The following is a 22,874-nucleotide window of genomic DNA, read 5'->3' as shown; positions in this document are numbered from 1 at the left end:
TTTCACTTTCATGAAATTATGACATCTGTTTCTTTTCCCTGTTACTCACAAACTGTCTAGTTTTGCTTTTTAGGAAAGTTGAAATGAGAAATGAAATCTGATACAGAAAAGCAGTGCAGCCTTTCACCTTTCTTCTACTTTCCATTATTTGTCTGACTTCATTATAAAAGCCTAATGCATTTCCTGGTAAACCACCATTAAAAAGAATATACAAAAAAATTAAAGTGACAAAAATCACAAAGAGAAGGAGAGGAAAGAAGTCTTTTCCTCCCTGGCATGATAGCCTGGGTCTCACCACCCTGCACTGTCAGAATGAGACAGGGACCAAGGAGCAATGATCCCCAATGGAACCACACTGACTATGACCAGCTGAAGGCCATGTGTTTCTGTACGTTTAGCTTCACACGAGGGACAGAATCTTCCATGAGTGCCTTGTGCCCAGCTAAGAAAATCTGAGGAAGACAAAAATTCTAAAAAGTGGAAGAATTTAACAATAAAATTGTAATTAGAAAATACATCTTATTTGGCTATTGAAGGCAAATGATTCTTATTAGACAAGTCCTCTAGCTCCCTAATCATAACAAACCTTTAATCTCAGAATTAGAAGACTGTTGAAACTTTTTTTTTATCCCATTTGTCTATTTATGCGTTCATTGCTGGTGCCTTTGGGATATTACCAAAAAATGATCATTTTATATACTAACTAAACATTGGTACATATAAAGTATGTACTTTATTACATTTATATAACATAATTTGATCATGTTCACTCCTTACCCTCCTCTTCTCCTTACAGTTGTATCCTATTGGTCTTACTTCTGCTTTCATGATGTCTTTTTTTCCCCAAATTTGCTTCCACATATGAGAGAAAGCATGGCATTTGTCTTTCTGAGTCTGACTTATTACATTTAACAGATACCATCCATTTTCTTGCAAAGGACAATTTAGTTCTTTATATGGTTAAATAAAACTCTAGTGTGTGTGTGTGTGTGTGTGTGTATAACTTTCTCTATGAAGATACAGATGTCCCAGCATCATTTCTTAAAGATTCTTTTTCCCTACTATCTTTTTTGTACCTTTGTTTAAAAAAAAGTGTACATCACATTTTCTTTATACACTAATCTGTTGGTGAACACCTAGGCTGATTCTATAACTTGACTATTGTGATTTGTTGTAATAAACTTGGGTATGAATACATCTCTAAAGTAGGCTGACTTTAATTCTTTTGGATAAGTACCAAGGAGTGGTATAGATGGATCATATGGTAGCTCTACTTTTAGTTTTTTAAGAACTTCCATACTGATTTCCATAGTGGTTGTATTAATTTACATTTTCAACCACATATAAGAGCTCTTTCTACCCACATCCTCAACACCATTTATTGCTATTTGTATTCTTGACCATTGTCATTCTGACTGGAGTGAAGTGGAGTTCAGGTTATCTTTGGGTTTATTTCATTGATGGTTAAAGATATAGAGCTTTTTTATATATCTATACTTGTTGACAATTTGTATCTCTTCTCTTGAGTGGTGTTTGTTTAGTTCATTCACCCAATTATTAATGGATTTTTTTGTTTTGACTTTTTTGACTTCTTTAGGTATTCTGGATATTAATCCTTTGTCAGAAGAGTAGCTGGCAAAGCTTTCCTCCCATTCTTTAGGCGATCTCTTTGCTGTTAATCATTTCCTTGGGTTCAAAGGGTTTTTTTTTTTGTTTGTTTGTTTTTGAAGTTGATTCTATCTCATTTATTGATTCCCATTATTATTTTACTGAGCTAGATGGGTCCTATTCAAGAAGTCATTGCCTGTGCCTATATGTTTATGTGTTTCTCTTGTGGTTCCTTTTAACAGTTGCAAATTTTCTGGTCTCATGACTAGATACTTAAACCATTTTAAGTTTCATTTTAAGTTTCATTTTGTACAGGGAAGATATAGGGATCTAGTTTCATCATTTTATATATGTAGATATGTCCCAGCACCATTTGTTAAGGAGTCTGTCTTTTTTCCAATGCATCTTCTTTGTTCCTTTGTAAAAAAAAAAAAAATCAGATGACTGTAACAATGTTGGTTTGTCTCTGGGCCTTTTGTTACTATGGATCTGTGGTATAACTTGAAATCAGGTTTTGTGATGCCTTCAGCATTGCTCTTTTTGCTCAAGATCGTTTGGCTATTCTGGGTCTTTTGTAGTACATATACCTCTCTATAATAACACTAAAAGTGGCATGAATTTTTACTTTCTTTTCCATTGTGATTAACTACTGCTACTACTACTACTACTACTACTACTACTTCTTCTTCTTCTTCTTCTTCTTCTTCTTCTTCTTTTTCTTCTTCTTCTTCGTCTTCTTTTTGCTTAAATTCTGCTTTTATTTGATGATAATAGTTACTCCTTGTTTTAGTCAGGTTTTAAATTTACTTCTTAATTTCTACTTTTTTGCATTCAAAAAATCTTTTGCTTTGGGTAACCCTTTTTTCAGCTCCTTGAGATTTAGGCTCAGCCTTCATGCTGTGAAAGAGATCCAAGCAAAGTTCTCCCCAGCTTCTATGGATTCTGGCATTGTTTGTGCCCTGGCCTGAGTCACAATCCTTTGAGGCCCAGCAGGATGATTTCTTTATTAGAAAAAACATGATGACATTATACATTGTCACCAGCAACCAGTGGATAACAGGCAGAGGTTCTGACAAGGAAGAGTCAACATGGACCAAGCTGGATGAGAACCACAGGCTTTCCATTGGTCCCAGAATCCATCTCCACCAGTACTGGGCTCCAGACATTATCCAAGAATGGCTATAGCAGCATCTCAGCTCTCATTGGTGTCCAAAAGGCAGATAATTCTAAAAGCTAAACTTGGACTTTGGAATGAGGCCCAGTGAAGTTTGCATTCCAATTCTGGCTCTTATGAAGTTAGCTTTGAGCTCTCTTCTTTTTTGGGGGGCTGAGGAGATGGGTTCTCTGATTTAATGTCCAGATGTAATCATATCTTCCCTGGAGGTTAATTCCATTCCTTTTGAGTTTCAGAGGTCTTGGTCTAGAAAAGATTGGCTCAATTCCTTGGGGCTCAAGATGAGGCAGAACATCATGGACAAGTGCTTGGCAGAGGAGAGCGTACATGGTGATCCTAAAGCCGAGAGAGGACTGTTGAAACTTTTGATACCTGGGTACATATATCAGGAGAGGAGAAGTCACTACTGAAAGCTAGGATCCTTATGCCAAGAACTATAGAGTCAATGGCAAGAATCATGGAGAGTTTATTATTTTGTCAATAAAGAAATGAGTCTCAGTAACAAAGTTCTCACATCATGAAGAGGTGGTGCACCTGCTCTCTAGATGAGTCTGGTGAGTGTGGACTGAGGACACTTTGTCATCTGACAGCAGAACGTGTACTAGTTGTGACAATCACATTGAGCGCTTGATGGTCTTGGGGAAATATTATTATATTGAAATTATAATCTCCATACTTATAAACAGTTGAGAACGACCTGGATTCCTCCTACGATTATTGGTAGACTGAGGGACATTGTAGACCTCAGTAAGAAAATGGTAGACAGAAAAGACAATGTCTACATTAACTGTGATTTTTTGGCTCAGTAAAACACAACCACACAGAACTGCAGGAGTATGTCCTAAAAGGAGAGGAACAGAGAGAAACTCATTCGCCAGTAATCAGTAGCTTCTGCTGTGAATAAATCAAAGTGCAGTCCCATTCTGGAACTTTACTGCCAAAGATGATCTTGGAAAACATGGAACAACTTCAGGGATTCATAGGTCTGAGGGAGCAGACTTTCTGTGCCAAAGAAGGAGGGAAAAATGAACATTAGCATCAGGACTAAAAATTTATTTCTGGTAGAGAGAAGAGTGTCTTTGTGTGTCTTTGTGTCCGTGTGAGTGTGTGTTTGTGTGAGATAGGGCGATTGGAATTATAGTCCTGTATGATACTGGATGTCACTAATTTTTGTAAAATTGGGTTCTAATGGAGGACAATGTCATCAATGAATCCCCTGTGCCCAGCTCAGAAATTTAAAAGATATAATTCAGAGGTTTAAGCAGATGAAGTGGGTAATAAGATTGTACTTAGAAAACTTAAATTATTTGTGTACTGAAGTTAAAATGACTGTTCTAGTCACTCTAGCTATACAAAGAGAAAAACTTTGCTATCAGCATCTGGTTCTACACACACTTTTGCTTTAGGTCAAAGACACTTCCCACTGGACTGATAAGTATCCATTTGGATGGGCACATCTGAAACTTACTTGTACAACTACCTTCTGGTGTAAAATCAATAAATTAGGTTGATGTCATCTTGTTTGATCACCATCAGATGGTCTTAGAAATGCCTGAAAGACAGAGCCAACTTTCACATTTTTTGGAAAAGAGGGAAGATCACCCAAATCCAGAAGATGGAAGCTACCTATCTCTACCATCTGATCATCCAGCCAGATGTTCAATTTCAACAGAACAGTGGATAACTGTGCTGTTGGAGATCAGTTCCTCCTTGATCAACTACTCTCTCGGCTTTGTCTCAGTCTGGATCAACTGAAGCTAATACAGGTAGAAAAATCATGTCTCCATTAGGGATTTGTTCCCCATAAGTGTTTCCAAAGAATCATCTGCTATCTGACGGAAAAGGAAAACAGCTCCTGTGCTTGGGAAGTTGTCAGAAGGAAAATTGAATTTTCCTTTTTCATCATTAGCAATCATCAAAGAAAAGTCAGCAAATAAAGAAGAAACTCAGGCTGATGACAACCTCTACCGATTACATGATTTTTTTTCCTGAATCCCCAAACACAATCTCATCTATGAGTTTTGCACCTGCAAAAAAAATCTCAAATTTAAATCTTGAGAGTATTTTAAATAGGTGTCATACATCCTGCATTTTAAATTGACCAAAAATATTTAGAGAGAATAGCATGGTTTATTTTGAAGAAATAATGTCATTATTTATACGTTTAATTTTTTCAATAAAATTCTTGAAGGCAATTTGCAGTTTCAGGAAGTTTGAAATTTAATCTTCTCATGGAAAAGAGTTTATCAAGAGTGCTGTTTTCACTGACAATTTTCAGTTAGTTTAATGCTAGGTTCTGAATAGACAACAAAAATATATATTAAGTTACTGGATCTTAATACAAATTTATCTTTCTTTCAACAATAGTTCTGTGTAGGAATTCCTGTTGGAAGATCCCTCGGTTGGCTCTCTCACAACAGTGATTCAAGGACTGAACTATAATGTTCAAGCCATATTGAATCCAGAGAAGCTTCTGCTAAAGCAAATCACTGTGAATTTTCCTGGGGATTCTTTTCTTTTCTGAAGAGGTTTCTTTTTCTAAGTAATAGAAATTTCTCAGCTCTGTTATAATTTTATGGGACAAACTTCATATTATGTGATTCATTTTTAACCAAAATGTCATTGTGTGACACATTATTGTGTTCTTTATTAACTGATCTTGACAGAAGTTCTTTCAGCTAATGAACTGATCTTGACAGAAATTCTTTCAGTCATTATTTTTCCCAAGATTTGGGAAGTTGTCACACATTTTTTACTTGAACAAGCTTTCTGATCCTCTCTGTTCTCACCTCTCACATTTCTTTAAGTCACATATTCATGTTTTATGGTAATATGTACCATAGTTTCCTTTTGCTTTTTTCCTTTGTTTTAATTCTCTCTTTGTGTCTCTAATTGACTTATTTCAAACAGCCTGTCTTTGTGTTTATTAACTCTGTCTTCTACATGATTCAGCCTACTGTTGAAAGTCTCTATTAAGCTTTTCAGTTTTTTCAGTACACTTTTCAGCTCCAGAATCTATTTGATTCTTTTACGTGGGTTCTGTTCCATTATCTAACTTATGTTTGGTTCATAAATTGTTCTCTTGATTTCATTTAGCTCTCTGTCTTCTCCTTCACCTCATTAAGCTTCTTTAACGTATTTAATTTTAAATATTTTTTCTGAAATTCTTATATCTCTATTTCCTTGGGATATGTTATTGGTGGTCATTTATTATTCCTTTGTTGGTGATGTGTTTGACTCATACCTCATGGTCCATGTACCTTGCATTGGTATCTGTGCATTTGCAGGGGCAAGCAGCTCTAACATTCTTATAGCCTTACTTCATTAGGTAAAGATTTTCTCCATTGCTTCCCCAGGATGATGGGATTCCTTCTGGCATCAATGTGAGGTGGAAAGGGAGTCAGATCATATGGCAGCTGTTGAGTCTGTAGTATGGAAGGGAGTTTAGAGGCCTGATTCTAGGGGCTAGGAGGTTGGCATGGATCCTGCCTGGTCTGGATGGATAAGACCAGGATTTTGGTCAGTAGGGCTGGCACTGGGACAAAACTTTCTTTAGTATCCACAGTTGAATCTGAAAAGATGGGCTTCTTATCAGTTAAATAGATGGATATGCTTCCCAATGGGTCTTTTGAATATCTTCCTAAGTCCCTAGGCAGGTTCTTGCATGGGCAGTACTGGCTCCAGATTATAGAGAGCAGTGTGCTTCAGGATCTGCACTTGGACTGAGGTTGGTGGGCTTACCTTCAGAGGCATGGAAGAGCATGTCTCTCTCCAGTTCTCTGGGTAGGTAGGAATGCTCCCATACTTCAGTTGGGAGAAGGGAGATCCAAGTCATAGGACTATTTCAGGATGCACAATCACACTACAATTGATAATGTTGCCTCCAGGGGCATTGATGTATGTGAAATTGTGGTGGTGGAGTAAGAGGGCCTGGCATCTCTACCAACATGTCAACCAATCATTGCATGCTATCAGCCCCAGGAAATACCTGAACATATTTAAGACATTTGAGGTAGAAAGATAGATAGATAGATAGTTAGGCAGATAGATAGATAAAGGGGGGTTTATTAAAGAAATTGGCTCACATGATTATGGTGGCTAAGAAATCACATAACAGGCTATCTGCAACTGGAATCTCTGAGATGACAGTAGTATGACTCTGCCCAATTCTGGCGGCCCCAGAATCAGGGAAGTTGGTGATATATTTCTCTCTAAGGCCAAGACCTGAAAATACAGGGAGACTGCTAGTGTAAATACTGGATTCTATAGAGCCAGGGAGCATGGAGTTCTGATGTACAAAAGAAAACTAGTGTATTAGTTTTAGTAGAGGGAGAGGGGAGGAAATGTCCCTTTCTTTTCCTTCTGTTCTGTTTGGGCCTCTAGCTGTTTGATGGCACCTGACAACATTGATCTTCCCACTCAGTTCACTGAATCACGCATTGATTTCCTCTAGTCACACTTTCACATAGACCCATAAATAACGCTTTACCATTCTCTAAGTAGTATGTCATCTAGTCAAGGTGAGGGCTAAATTTAACCATCATAGCCCTAAGGGGGACTATGAGAATTAAATATGGTGCAGAGAACTGCCTAGAATGTCAAAGGAAATGTAGATTCATGCTCAGGGCGAACAACATCTCTGAGAAGGCTCCTCAAGAGTTTATAGAAGCAGGATCCTGAGGGCACATGTTAGAGGTGCTGGGTGGGCAGCCCTTGTCTGCCCCAGGTCCACTGACCACTGATGGGAGCCTTCCAATGTGGCAGGATGTACACACTGGAGGGCCTTCTGGTAATTTTTGTATATAGAAAGGGGGTGGGGCTGGGGCTGCAGCTTAGCGGCAAAGTGCTTGCCTAGCATATGTGAGGCACTGGGTTTGACCCTCAGCACCACATAAAAATAAAATAAAAGGTATTGTGTCCACCTACAACTAAAATATAAATGTTTTTTAAAAAGATTACTTTGTATATAGGAAGGGGGAAGAAAAGGAAGTCTTTTCCTCAGCAATTGTGGATTCAAGGCTAACATTTTTTAATAAAAGAGAGACCAACAAGAGAAATGCAAGACAAATTTATTTAGCCAAAGTTTACAAGATATGGAAGGAATCAGAAATGAGGATGGAAACTGCCTTTCATGCTTAAGATAGATGAAGATGGCACAGCCCTGTAGCAGGATGGCTGCCCAAATGTGGGTCTGACCCAGTGGTAACAAACTGGGAGACTCTGCAAGGTCTATTTACTCAGATTCTTCTGGGAGTCTCTGGGTTTCATGCCTGTTCTCTGGGCATAGGGCAGGATGCCCACTGCATGTCTTATGACCCACTTTAGGGGAGGAATTTCAGAGCATACGTTATGGCCAGAGCAGACACACAAAAGAGAATGACTTTCTTACTTCTGTGGTTTTCTCAGTTTCTAAGGGGTCACTTTTGGGGTAGTTTATTCCAAATCCTAACTTTGGCAAGAGTTGGGCACAGTCCCCAGCACAGTGGCCTATTGACATCTGGATCTGGTGGTGAGTAGGACTGAAACTGAAGAAGCAGTCTGGCTAAAGGCCTGTGACAAGACATGCAGAATGTGGGAAAGGACAGAGGAACAGGAAATATCTGACCCAGTGGCACTCCCCCTCCTCTCACAGCTCAGATGGAGAATTCTCTGCCCCTCTTACTGTTGCTGTGGTTACCGAAAACCCACAACCTGGGCAGGAGCAGCTTGGTGACCCAGTGAGTGTGGTGAGTGAGGCAGCAGGTGGGAGAGGAAAACAGGGTCTTTCCCCTTTCCCTGTACATAAGATTTTCATGTGGTTTCCAAGTTTCACAGAAACTATGGCTGAGCAAGCTTCTCCAGTGAGAGTCTTGGTGAGGTTCTCACTCTCTGTGTTCAGGTGGATGATGTTGTTTTCCAACCAGGCTCTTCCTATATTTTGTATCCTCCTCCCTCCCATCCCCAACTGTTTTCGTGGGCTGGGCTCCAAGTGGAATCTGGAACTGCCCCATGGTTACTGCTTCTGCTCAGGAAAATGCCACATTTGTCTTTCTTTGATTTGAATACAGCAATGAATAAAGAAAGAGATTAATATTATAAACCATAATACTCTTTCTCAATCAACCATACAAATAGGCACTTGTAAATATTATCAACATCACACTGCTCAAATGTTTTGATTTTTAGACCCACTGATGCATCTTGAAAATTATGGAGACCTCCAAAGAGATTGTGTTTTTCTATTTCTATATATTTACATTCACCATATGAGAATTTAAAATAAGAAAGTTTTAAATATTTACTCATTAAATGTAAAGCACACATGTGAATGAAATGAAGTCAATCCCTTTCAAGATAAGAAAATATAATAAAAATTAATTCTATTCATAATTAGAACAATAATGAGGTATAAAATATGTTTCCAAAATCACATTGGAAACTAAAAAAATACATTGGAAGAAACCTTAAAAAGAATGCACATGATCTATAAGTAAGCCAACACTAAAACTTCATTAAAAGTATTTTTAGAATAGCTCGATTAAATTGCAAGAATCACCACTTAATTTTCAATGAAGTAGAATCAGAGTCACCATTTATATTTACATTTAATATATATTATGAAATATTGAGTAAACATATTTTTATATGAAGTTGTTTAATAAATATTCATTAATATGTTAATGAACAACAAGTATTTATTCAATATATCATTTGTATTTCTATAGTGGAAGAAGCCAGAGCCTTGCCCTGCCTGGAAGCCTGCTCTGCAGAATCTGATTTCCCTCCTTACTAGGATTCCCACCCACCATATTCTAAAATATGCATCACTCAGTTAAGAAGATAACAAGAGGACCAATTTGCTTAAGCCTCGTTGGTATCCAAACTGAAAAAAATCAATCTCAATGCAAGGAGAAAGGCCATATACCTGCTTTATATTGTATAAGTACTTTGTACTGGTGTTTGGCAATCTTAATTAAATTAAAAATTCATTTAAGTCTGTTCTGTATGCAAGGAGCTTGGAAATGTCTATCCTGTCTTGACAACCAGTAAAATGCTGATGGGACTGAAAGATTAGCACTGTTGGGATGCATGAGAGGTGAAGACATGGGGCTATATGCTCTCTAATCTGTTAATCTCTGCAAGGTTGTAGAGACAGGAATACAGGAAGTTCACCTTGCTGGAGCAGGGACTCAGGTGGGAAAGTGTAGCAGGACCTGGTGCCCAAGTAGGAAAACTTGACCAGTAATTGACGCATCACTGATGACTTAGGGTGGACAATCAGGAGTGAAAACTTCATAGGATCTAGTCATGGGAGGGCCCTCACATTACTAGAGATTTTTTGGGTTCTCATAAAAAATATCACGAGAAGTCACCTAGTGCTTCCAGCTGGGGGAGAGGGAAATAAACCATTTGGTCCTACATGATTCTCCTGAACAGTTCTGCCCTTAGGACAAACTAGTTATATGGATCTAACCCACTGGATATTTTTAGAGACAACTGAGAGTTGGAAGGGAAATACTCAATCTGAGCCATTTCAAGCATTCCATATGGAAGAAGGGAAATACCAACTCCAGCTCATTCCAGTTTTCCATGTAGGAGAAGGAAAATACTCATCTCCAGTCCACTGTGATAATCTTGTCCCACCTAACAGGGTTGGGGGTAGGGTATGTACTAAAAATCAGCTTGTAAAGTTCATAATCCTGAGCATAGACTCAGTAAAGGCCTAATCATTAGAATTCTTACCCTATGAAATCATTCTTCAAATAGAAAGGGAAAAGAGTGACTTTCTCAGTTAAACATTGAAAGAATTGGATACCAGGAGACCTCCTTTGCAAAAAAAAGTAAAATTTCTCTAAAGAGAAGGAAAATTGTATGTGAGCAACTCATACCTATATATATTTTTTTAATATGGAAGAGCATCAAAGAAGGAATAAATGAAGGCAAAATATTTTGATAGTTCTCAACCTTAATTGGCCTAAAATATTACATTTTGTTCAAAATAATATTAGCAACAGGACTTTGATCAATTATGCATGTTTATGTATACATTATACAGGATGTTTAGACTATGATAACTTTGCAGTACAATTTGAATCTGATGTTTGATCCTCTTGGTCAATATTGCTTGGGCAATTTTATTCTTTTTTCTTGTTTGCTGGTTTTTCATTGAAATTTTAGGACTGTTTTTTAATTCTGTGAAATATATGCCTTTGGAATTTCAATAGGAATTGCATAGAATTTATAGATGACTTTGGATAGTTTGAATATTTTAACATTATTAATTCTTTCAACCCACTAATGTAAGATCTCTTTCCATTAATTTATTTCCTCTTCAATTTCTTTCATCAGTATTTTGTACTTTTCAATGTACAGATCCTTTGCTTCAACATTTAAATTTTTTCTTTTGATCTCACTGCTAGCACATAGAAAGGCTGCAGGTTTTTATATACAGCTTTTATATCCTGCAACTTTACTGTATAAATCTATTTGTTCAAGCACTGCTTTGGTGGGAAATTTATAGTTTTCTATACTCTATAGGATCATGTCATTTACAAATCAGTTCACTTCCTTTCTTATTTGGACAGCTTTTCATTTTTCTTGCTCTGGTTAGGAATTCCACTCTAATATTGAATAGGAAGTGGCCAAAGCAAGCATCCTTGTTTTCTTCCTGATCTACAGGAAAAGGTTTTACTTTGCACTATCATATATGATAGCCATGCCATCTATGGCCTTTGTTATGTTGAAGTACATTCCTGCTATGTGTAATGTGTTGAAATTTTTTTTTGTTGTAGTTGTTTTGCTATTTTTTTCATGCTTGTTTGTTTGGTTTTTTTGCAATGCTGGGGATCAAACCAAGTGCCTTAAACATGCAAGGTGAATGCTCTACCTTTGAATTGTGTCTCTAGTCATTGTTGGTAGTTTTTGTGATGAATAAATGTTGAATTTTTGTCATTTTTTTTCTGCATTTATTGGAATGATATAATTTTAATCCTTTTTTCCCTTAATGTAGTATTTTACACACACACACACACACACAAAATAATCCCTGCATGCTATGGATGAATTTCACTTGATTGTGGTTATGATCATGTTAATACACTATTGAGTCTTGTTTGTGAGGATTTCATTGAGGATTTTCTAAATATGCTCATTGGGCATATTGACCAATAAGCTTCTATTTTATACTATCTTGTAGGGTTTGCATCTCAGGGTAATAGTGGTCTCATAAAACAAATTGGAAGTGTTCCCTCCTCTTCACTATTTGGGAAAATTTGAGTAGGAAAATGCTGTATTAGAGAGAATTCTCTAGAGGAACAGAACCAACAGGAGGTAGGATTATAAAAAGGGAATTTATTAGATTGGCTTACACAACTAGAAGCTGGATAGACCATAATGGCTGTCTGCAGGCTGGAAAGCTGGAGGAACCAGTAGCTGAGCAGTCCAAGATACTGAAGCCTCAGAACTAGAGAGTTCAGAGATGCTACCCCAGTTTGAGATGGGAGGCTTCTGGAAACTCCCTGGAGAACACTGGTAAAGTCTTCTTTGGAAAAGTGAAGGAGCAATAGTCTGCTGTCCTTAGACAATCTCAGCAGCAATCAAGAACCTGTTCAAGAAATATTGAGCTTTCATCTACATCTGCTTCCTTTTCCTTCCAACTTTAATTCCAATCAAGCCTCCAATCTATTGGATGGTGCTGCCCACACTTAGGTAGGGTCTTTAATTCAGTTTGTTATCCCACATGCCAATCATTCCTAGTCACCATCACCGACACAGTCAAAAATCCCTTAATCTTCAGCATCTTTTAGTCCAATCAAGTTGACAATTCAAATTAACTATTGCAGTTGGTATTCATTCTTCTTTTTAAAATTTTTTTATTTGTTCTTTTTAGTTACACATGACAGTGAAATGTATTTTCACATATCATACATACATGGAGTATAACTTCCAATTTTTGTGTTTGTACATGAGGCGGAGTTTTATTGGTTGTATATTCAAATAAGAATATAGGAAAGTTATGTTGAAATCATTCTACTCTCTTTCCTATTCCCATTCCAGTCCATTTTCTTCATTCCCCTTTGTCCAATTTAATGAACTTCTGCCCCTCCACCCTCCTCCACTTATTATTGTGAGTTAGCATCCACATATCAGACAGAACATTTGGCCAATGGTTTTGGGGATTGGCTTATTTCACTTAACATGATAGTCTCCAGTTGTATCTATTTACCAGAAAATGCGATCATTTCATTCTCTTTTAAGGCTGACTAGTATTCCATTATGTATATATACCACATTTTCTTTATCCATTCATCTGCTGAAGGTCATCTAGGTTGGTTCCATAGCTTAGCTATTGTTAATTGAGCTGCTATAAACATTGATGTGGATGAGTCACTGAAGTATGCTGATTTTATGTCCTTTAGGTATATATCAAAGAGTGGGATAATTGGGTCAAATGGTGGTTCCATTCATAGTTTTCTGAGAAATCTCCATACTGCTTTGCAGAGTGTTTTTACCAAAATGCAGTCCCACCAGAAATGTACGTGTGGACCTTTTTTTTCTCACATCCTCGCCAACATTTATTGTTAGTTTTATTCTTGTTAACTGCTATTGTGACTGGAGTGAGATGGAATCTCAGTGTAGCTTTAATTTCCATTTCCCTACTTGCTAGAGTTGCTGAACATTTTTTTCATAGATTTATTAACAGCTTGTATTTCTTCTTCTGTTATTCTTGTTCATTGTTGGTAGCACTTACAAGTGAATCCCTCAAGTCCTGGACTTTTTGTTCTGTGATTTTTGATTATCGAGAAGAATCCCACTTTTTATTATTTGTCTGTTCATGATTTATTGTTCATTGTTTATTTCTATTGTTCGTGATTTATTGTTCATAGTTTATGTACTAATAGTCATGTATCCATTTCTTTTTGAGTATCAATTTATTATGCTATTGTTCCTAGTAGTCTCTAATGCTCCTTTGCATTTCTGTGGTATCAGTTGTAGCCTATCCTCATTTATTCCGGATTTTATTTATTTTGAGTCTTCTTAGTTATTGTAAACAAAGGTTTGTCCACTTTGTGCTGATCTTTCCTATTGTTTTTGTAGTTTCTTTTTAATTTATTTCTCCTCTTATCTTCATTGTCTCTCTTCCTCTACTCACTGTGGGGGCTTCCTTTGCCTTTCTGTTAGTAGTTTCTTGAGGTTAAAAGGTGGTTTGATCATTTGAGATCTTTCTTTTTTCCCTTATGTAGGTGTTGATACCATCAGCATCACTCTTAGAACTGGTTTTGCTGCATTCCATGTTTTGGTATGTTCATTTCCCAATTTTGTTTGCTTTCAGGTACTTTCTAATTTCTCCTTTGATTTATTTTTGACTCACTGCTTATTCAGGAGGGGGTCGTTTAATTTCCAATTTTTTTCTGGTTGTATATCATTGATTTTGGAAATAATACTGATATGATATGATTGTAATCTTAAATTTATTCAGACTTGTTTTGTAGCCTACTATATCTATTCTAGAGTAAGTTGTATATTCAGTTGGGAAGAATGGGTTTCTGCTGTAGGATGGAAAGTTCTGTTAATGTATGTTAGTTAAGATCATTTAGTCTGAAGTGTAGCTCCACTCCAATATTGCCTCATTTTCTATCTGGATGATTTATCTGTTGTCCAAAGTGGTACAGAAATTTCTATTACATTCATACTTTCTTTGTATATTTTGGTGTTCTGATGTTGGATGTATATGTTTTTGCGATTGTTAAATACTCTTAATGAATTTACCCCTTTAACATTGTGTAAGGACCTTCCTTGTGTTATGATACTGTTTCTGATGTAAGTACAACTACCTATGTTCTCTTTTGGTCAGTGTCAGTGTGCAATATCTTTTCCATCCCTTTGCCTTCATTCCTTATGTGTCCTTAAAGCTGAAGTCTCTTGCAGACAGCATACTGTTGGGCATTTTAGAAGAATCTCTTCAGACACTCTATATTTTTGATTGGAATGTTTAGTCCATTGGCATTTACACTAATGATTGGTAGGTAGGGGCTCACTATTGCCATTGTGTTAATTTCTTTCTGATTGTTTGTTAGTTTCTTCATTCCTTTCTTCCTGTATTATTATGTCCTTTAGTGATTTGATGATTTTGAAGTGGTGTGCTTTCATTCCTTTCTCTTGATATTTTGTATACAGAAAACAATGGTTTGCTTTGTAGTAATCATAAAACTTACATAGAATATCTTATAATTGCAGAAGTCTGTTAAAAACTGACAACTTGATTCAATTTTGTATAGAAGCAGTATGTTTAATCCTCCTGTTACAGTGTATGTTTTCGATGTTATACTTTTTATAATGGGTATCCATAAACAAATATTTGTAGCTGTAGTTACTTAAAGTTATTAAAACTTTAAAAATTTCCCCTTTATAACAGAGTTACAAGTGACTTACACACACAATAACATTATTAGGTTAATTACACTGCTGATCTTTAGAGTGAGTTGGTCAAATCAATGGAGCCGCCCAATCTTGAACTTTAAACCTCTAGAACTGCCAGCTAAATAGATCTCTTTTCTTTAAAAAGTAGCCTACTTCAAGAATTTTGTTGACAGTAATAAAAATGGACTAATGTATCACGCAAATGTTTATTATGAGGATTATTCAGAGAACAGTGTATAGTAAGAATTCAAGAATTAGTAACAATACTACAACTACTACTACAACTACAGCTTCCACTTCTGTGGCTTTTCTCTTACTGTAGGATGAACTGTGAAGGCCATTTCAGCATGGGAGGATCAGAGACCACTAGATGTGGCCCAAGGAGGAGGCTCACTGTTGCACCAGGAGAGGTCAACTCTAAATGAGCTCACAAGTCGTCCTGAACGGGCAAGTCCTAATCACCAGACTCCCTGGGTTGTTCTCCCTCTGAGTAGAAAGGATTGATCTCTGAAACACCTTGCATTGGTCTTTGTGTTGTGAGCCATGGATGATTCCAGACTTATCTTAAGATGCTTTTCAAAATGGAGTTTCTCCAAGAAATTACTCAGTCACTGACATCAAAAGACATTCATAAGTGAAACAGCTGCAAGATCATTTTCTTTTTAAAAAAACTCATTATTTTAGAATCTACTTTTTCCTAGAACTTAGGAAAAAGCTAAATGCCTTTTATGAGCTCACCTGAAAATGCCATAATGTAAGAATAAAACCCACAGAAGAGGCAGAATGGCCTTGACACTTGGTGGTTGATTGTTCCTCTTTTGTGTAGATTGGTCGATTACAAGAGAACACATGTTTGGCAGTGGAAAATTGGAAAACCACACAAAGAAAAAAGGGGGAAATCAGCCTTTAGTGTCAAAATCAAACAAGATAAATGAGTATTATGATGTTGCTATACTTTTTTTTTTTAATAAATTTTCTCTCTTCATCATTATATACCTGTTTCTCATAGGACCTTATATACGTTATAATACAAACAAATTTGGGCTTTGAATTGACATAGGCATTATAATTGTAAGCATTTATATTGTACAGTGGGATAATCATTATACATATTTATAATGTGTAATGATTTAAACAGAGTAACTAATACTTTCACCATTATTAGTCAGTTTTTGGATACCATAACAAACACCCTTGATAATTAACTTTTAACGTTCTGGTGGTTGCAGTCCATGATTAATTGGTCCATTGCTTTGGGTACCTGACAGTGCAAGGTGTCACCACAGGAAAGCTTCATAGGCCAAACCCGACCACCTCATATCCAGGGAATAAAAGGGAGTGAGGAGGGGCCAGGGTCCCAAAATGCCCTTCAAGGACCCACCAGCTGTGATCTTCAAACCTCCCACTAGAGGACACCTCCAAAAGCCTCCACCACCTTCCTTTGGCAGCTCCCTAGGGATCAAGCTTTAACACATGGCCTGGACGGGGCATTTAACAGTCAGACTATGCCACCATCTCCTTAAACAGTGTCATGTTTTTGAGTTGGGAATCGTCAAACTCTTCTCTTCCAGTTCTTTTAAAATATCTAATAAGTTGTTATGAGCCAGAGTCACCTCCTGTAAGTGCTGTAGACACTAGGACTTACTGTCCTCTATAACTGTGTTTCCTAATGACACCAATCATGTGTGTTTGTTATAGAAAAAATTAAATGTGAATAAAATAAGAGATATATTAAACAGAGGGAGGGTTTTTAACTTTATTAAACAAAATGTACTGAGTGATTAAGATGCCTCATGTCTCTTTTATCCTGGAGAAAACCCTATGTGATTGGGATCAGGGGAGGCAGGAGGGAAGGAAAAAGGAGGTCCTGAGGTGAGAGATGCATCCAGTTATGTTGTGTGCATGTATAAATATGGCATAATGAATCCCACTATTATGCATGAATACAATGCACATAAAAATTTGTCTACTAAAAATTACGAAATTTCTAAAGTTACAAGTAAAAAGGGAAAGGTTTTTCTTTCAAGCCACATTCTCACCCCTGTCAGCATTGTCACTGCAAGTGACTACTATTAATATTTGAGTGAATGTAGATGTTGAAAAAGATGACATGCATGTGTCAGCATATGTATTCATGTAAATTTGTGTTTGTGTGTGTCTTTCAGTTAATTTATAAAACAAATAATATTATCGTTTCAGTTATTTTATAGATAATATATTATATATAATATATAATAATTATGACAACAAATTATACTATATGATATATATTACATTGTACAGATATTATATGATTTATTTATATATTTCATATATTTGTTTTATGTTATATATTAATGAATATTATATTATATATTTCATAAATCATACTCATTTCATTAAACATATTTGTGACATAAGTTTATATCAGCTGTTTCCATTTTAATGGTTCAATAATATTCCTTTCTGTCTGTACTATGGTATTGCTTAACCACTTCTTTCCTGATAGATATTTGTATTTATTATTATGACATTGCTGCAATGGGCATTTATAGATATTGTGTGTGTTATACACTCACACACACGTCTGCAGGGACAGCCATAGGTAAATTTCTAGTCATAATACTGCAAATTAAAGGGATTTCATTGCTTAAACATTTAAATTATCTTGCCAAGTTCCACCTGGCCTCCCCTGAGCTAGTTTGTGCTTTCCTACAGTACAGTAGTCTCAGGGCAGTCAGACTCCTCACATGGTGGCTAACAACTTCAAGAGCAAGGATGTAAGCCAACAAAATGGAAGACATGTCACTATTTCAGACACAGTTGGTTTGAAACTTTCTCTTCCCTGCAATATTCCAAGGTCTCTCAGAACTCCCCCAGACCCTTGCACATGAACCTACCATTGCAATAGGCAAAACCCCCAATCCAGCTGCTGTTCTATGAGTGTTTTTTCAGTTAATGACTCTTAGCTATTTGGGGCTTCTTTGTTTCCTCTCAAGTCCCTACTCCCCCTTTTCTTGAGAAATTACTGAAACTATACAATAGTAGAAATTCTCACAGTTTGTATTTATTTTCCCTAATATACCTTATATAGAGAAATCAGGAGTTTAAATAAAAAGGGTTTTAGAAACTCTTAAGAATGCAATAAGAAGAAAATGACATAGTAAAAATGAAAGGGAGAACTGAAAGTGGGAAATTCCTCTGAAACAGAGAGGACCATCCCATATAAATAGCCCATCCCCATGGAGCCAGGACATTCACATTGCAGACCTTTGCAGTCTGTGCAACCTTGCATAGATTGTAGGCAGCGCTGTTCTGGTTGTCATCATGAACAACAGGTGCCTCCTCCAACTGGCTCTCCTGTTGTGCTTCTCCACCACAGCTCTTTCCCTAAGTTACAACCTGCTTCGACTCCAACAGTTCAACAGCAGTGTGGAATGTCAGAAGCTCCTAGAGCAGTTGAATGGAAGGCCTGCAGACTGCCTCAGTGACAGGATGGACTTCAAGATCCCCAAGGAGATCAAACATCCACAGCAGTTCCAGAAGGAGCACGCTGCCTTTGTCATCTATGAGATGCTCAAGGACATCTTTCATGTATTAGAAAGAGGCTACACTAACCCTGGCTGGAATGAGACGGTTGTCAAAGACCTCCTTGCTAAACTCAATCATCAGATGGACCTCCTGAACACAACAGTGGTAGGGAAACTGGGGGAGGAAAACAAAACCTGGGCATATTCCAGCCCCATCCTGCGCCTGAAGAGTTACTATGTGAGGATCCGGACGTACCTGGAGGCCAAGGAGTACAGCAGCTGTGCCTGGAGAGTCGTCAGAGATGAACTCTACTGGAACTTCTCCTTCATTAACAGACTTACAGATAAATTCCAAAACTGAATGGCCCAGTAGGCACCACGTCTGGACCAGACAATGAGATCAGGCATTCTTCAACCAGCAGAGGCTCATTCAGTGACAGACAGCAAATGGGGTGCCTTTGAAAAGACAATAGATGTTTTTTAACTTTTTAAATTAATTTATGAATTAGTTATATTTATTCTTTATTTAAATATTTATGTTGGAAAATAAAATATTTATGATGCAAAAATCCATGTGGCAGTTTCAATTTCAACTTGATTTATAAAACCCCTATGTTCACATATTCAGAACCCCTCTTAGATACTCTTTGTAAAATGTGCCTGTAAAGTAGTAGAGTTTCTAGCTTATGCCAGAATTTAAAATCCTGAGTTTTAAATTCCCCTGAGAAATTTATATTCCAAAGAAGCACATGTAATACACAAGGTACTATATAATAAGGGGATCTGAATCTTCTAGGGCAATAAATGTGCAGTTGAAGCATTTGGATTGGAGGGGAGTGGGTATGCAAATGATTTGGAAGTGGAACCTGGGGTGCCCACTGCTTCTGCTCTGTTTTCCAGGGTCTATGGTCATGAAGTAGAATTTAGCACTTGGGTGAACCAAAGGAATATACTAGCTCTTGTCAACCTAAGCCCTTCCTTGTCTGGGGGATGCTCTGCCCCTGTGTGCCCTCAAGATTGAGGGTGAGTTACTTCCAGGACACTTATGAAGTTCCTTGATTTTGGTCCTCATACTAGTCAAAAATTATGGAATCTGAGGGTTTCTGTCAGTTTCCAAGGAAAGGGAATAGAGAGAGGGGGACATTCTTTCTACTCTAGCCATCTGTCTAGTTTTGTTTCCATGTTTCTCAAAAACTAAGTCTGCTCCTGGCCTCCCAGCTTGGTCATACAGAATTCTGGGAATATCTTAGGTAGTTTTCCTGGTTCTCTGTATCTCTGAAGCCACACACTCCCCAAAGCAGCAATCCAAGACAGGTGCACAAGATTTAATCCAATTTTTAAGCCAAGCTAAAAGGCAGGACTAATAGGTGAAAAGAAATTCAAAGGAACTGAAGGCACCAGTTTTCCAGTGCTTGCACTGGGATAATGAAACTTTCCAAGGAATTCTGGGTTACCTGACCAGCATATGCCCAATGGCTAGATTTTGGTTTTTATACTGATTTCTTTGAACTTGAGCTATTTTGGCTATTACTGTCATTTGCAGCTGTCATTTACTTAGAGATTCTAATGAAACAGGCACTGGGCTGAGCACCTATGTACATATTTCAATTTGATCCTCTTCACATACACTCTTATATAAGCAGTTTGCCTACATAGTAGATAACTATTCTATATTTTCCCATTTTACAGGAGAGGAAACTAAATATCAGAGAGCCTTAGTAATCAACAAATTTCACAAAACTTTTGAGTGGGTGTTTATAAAAGTTTTATTTGAAACTATGCATTTGTTCTGAGAGCAGCATGAAAATCAGATTCTTGAAAAGAGTAAGACTTCAGGAGAAGAAATCTGAGAGAAGGTCCAGGGTAGTTATTATTAAGGTGACGAGGAGCTCAGGGATCCCACTTCCTACTCAAGGTGGTAACACATCAGCTGTACAAAAAATGTGCCAATCTGGTGGGCCTGCAGCCATTAACTCAAACTAGTCTGGTCCTCTGTGAAAAAGTCAACCTTCCCCCTTCTTCCACCTTCCAACATCAGCTTTTCCAAAAGCTGTGGTGAAGCAGGATTATCTTCTGCTATGGTACAGATATAAGAGCACCATGTAGAAATACAAAGTCTCTGCTGTGTCTAGAGCAGTCAGGAGGAAGCTGAGGAAATCGCTGCAGAGGGACTCGGCAGCCCACTACCTTCTCTGGCCATGTAGGTACCTTGGACCAGAAACTGGTTGGTTTATGAAAAGCCTGCTCTTCCTGTGTGCATTGACCAAAAGGACAAGGGAGGCTTCTGCAAAATTTAAGTACTGTGTCAAATTTGAGGCGCCAGATCACCCACCTAGATCACTGGCATAGGATAAAGGATGCCTTAATTTAATTCCAGCAAGAATGGGGAAGAGGATCCCTAAGGTAACATTTACATATGCTATAAGGTAAGTATGGATGGGGGCTAACCCTCCTCCTTTCTGCTTTCCTCCCTGGGTGAAAGTACGATCTCATCCTGACCAGAATCTGAGACAGTGCACCTGTCTGATCTGCCACTTTACAGCTTCCAGAAGTATGAGCCAATGTAAGATCCTTTTCTGTATTAATTGTTATACATAGTTGTAGCTAGAGAAAATAGAACAAGAGAGCATGGTTTTGAGTATTGGCTTGTTCTGAGGAGTCAGAGAGAGAGAAAGTCCCTGGATGATCTGGAACTACAATACTCCTCAGATTAAGGCAGTGGTAACTCCCTGGTGGGAATGAAGAAGGGCTTTTCAGAACAGGTTGTCTCTTGAACAACTTGAAATTGTGTGCACTAATGTGATGAAATTTCTTCCATCTTCTCAAAACCTTCAATGAAGAAAAGTTTTTTTGTTTTTTTGTACTAGGGATTGAACCCAGGATTGCTTTGCCACTGGGTAACAGCCCATTTTCAATTTTTATTTTGAGACAGTGTTTTACTTAAGGTCTCACTGAGTTGCAGAACATGTGATTCCCCTGCCTCAGTGGCTGGGATTACAGGTGTGCACCACACTCCTGACAGTTAAGTCCTCAGGTGTGTAGCATTTTTGTGCAGGAATCAGAGCAAGTGTCCTGGCCCATGATTTAAAGAGTATGTGGAATCAACTGCATGGTGGCAGGACCTTTATGATGAGCCAAATTTTCAGGACCAGACAGCAGAGCAATGACAACAGAGCTGCCTTCCCCCTTCTTACTTTGTACCTCAGGACTCCAAGGAAATAATGCAGAGAATGCTGGACTTCTATGGAGAAAGATTAGTGGTGGAGCCACCTTATCCAGCCTTTAAGTGATAAGAAGACCCAACCAAACAAATGGGTCACATGCAAATATATACGTGTTGCCTAAATATATGGAGATCTACTTTATCTTCTAGAAGAAGTGCAATAACCGCATGCATGTGTATCATCATTTTTGCAGTTAATAATGCTAATGTGGAGGCACTTTAAGGAACATTAGACACTTTCACTCTGAAGGAAATGAACAGTATGCCACAGATTAGGAGAAAACATTTGCAAGTCACATATCTGGTAAAGTACTTGTACCTATTGATATATGTTTTAAATGCTTTGAAAACACAATTATAAAAAACAAAACCAAGAAAAATAGGTAAAATATTTAGATGGATATGTTATCAAACTAGAAACATGACCATTATATTATTATATATGTGGAGATGGTAGAACCTTCCTCAGAAATCATGGTGGTTTAGGACAGATAATGAATATAAAATGGCATGTTATTACAGAGGAGCCCATGACAGTGTGGGGACCTTGTGCATCCACTACCCTTTCTGAGGAAAGCCCACCAGCATGGTGGCTGAGTCTATGATGAAGCATGGGAGGTGGCCCAGCAGAGATGACAGGACCCTCATCCATCTGGATTTCTGTCTTGGCTGTTGTGGTTGTGAGACATGCAGAGAGCATGGTGACAGGTTAGAAGATTCCTGGCATCCAGATCCCAAATCTCAACCACTGTAAGCATTTTCTCTAAATCTGTCATAATGATGTTTGTTGAGCTTAAAATTAAGAATAATTTTGTTCTCAATATTAATTGTTGATTTTAAACATTAGTTTGCCTCTAATCTCCTTGAGTATTTTGTTTAGAACAAACTCCAACATTGTACTGAAAGTGCCAGTAGAACATTCTTCTAATTTAGTAGGATCAAGTTAATGACATAACTTATT

General features: G+C 37.5%; 1 protein-coding gene across 1 annotated transcript; it reads left to right on the top strand.

Moving 5' to 3' along the window:
- Positions 1-18,487: 18,487 nt before the first annotated feature.
- On the top strand, positions 18,488-19,051 carry LOC308642271 (interferon beta-like; the record flags this gene model as incomplete). The annotated part of the gene is made up of 1 exon (XM_081281116.1): positions 18,488-19,051. The coding sequence occupies one exon, from the start codon at positions 18,488-18,490 to the stop codon at positions 19,049-19,051; it is 564 nt and encodes a 187-aa protein (XP_081137242.1).
- Between the last annotated feature and the right edge of the window lie 3,823 nt (positions 19,052-22,874).

Source organism: Spermophilus citellus (assembly GCF_964194105.1).
Source record: "Spermophilus citellus genome assembly, chromosome: 2".
Classification (NCBI taxonomy): domain Eukaryota; kingdom Metazoa; phylum Chordata; class Mammalia; order Rodentia; family Sciuridae; genus Spermophilus; species Spermophilus citellus.
The sequence above is the reverse complement of the archived record's forward strand: the minus strand, read 5'-3'. Positions and strand labels throughout refer to the sequence as shown.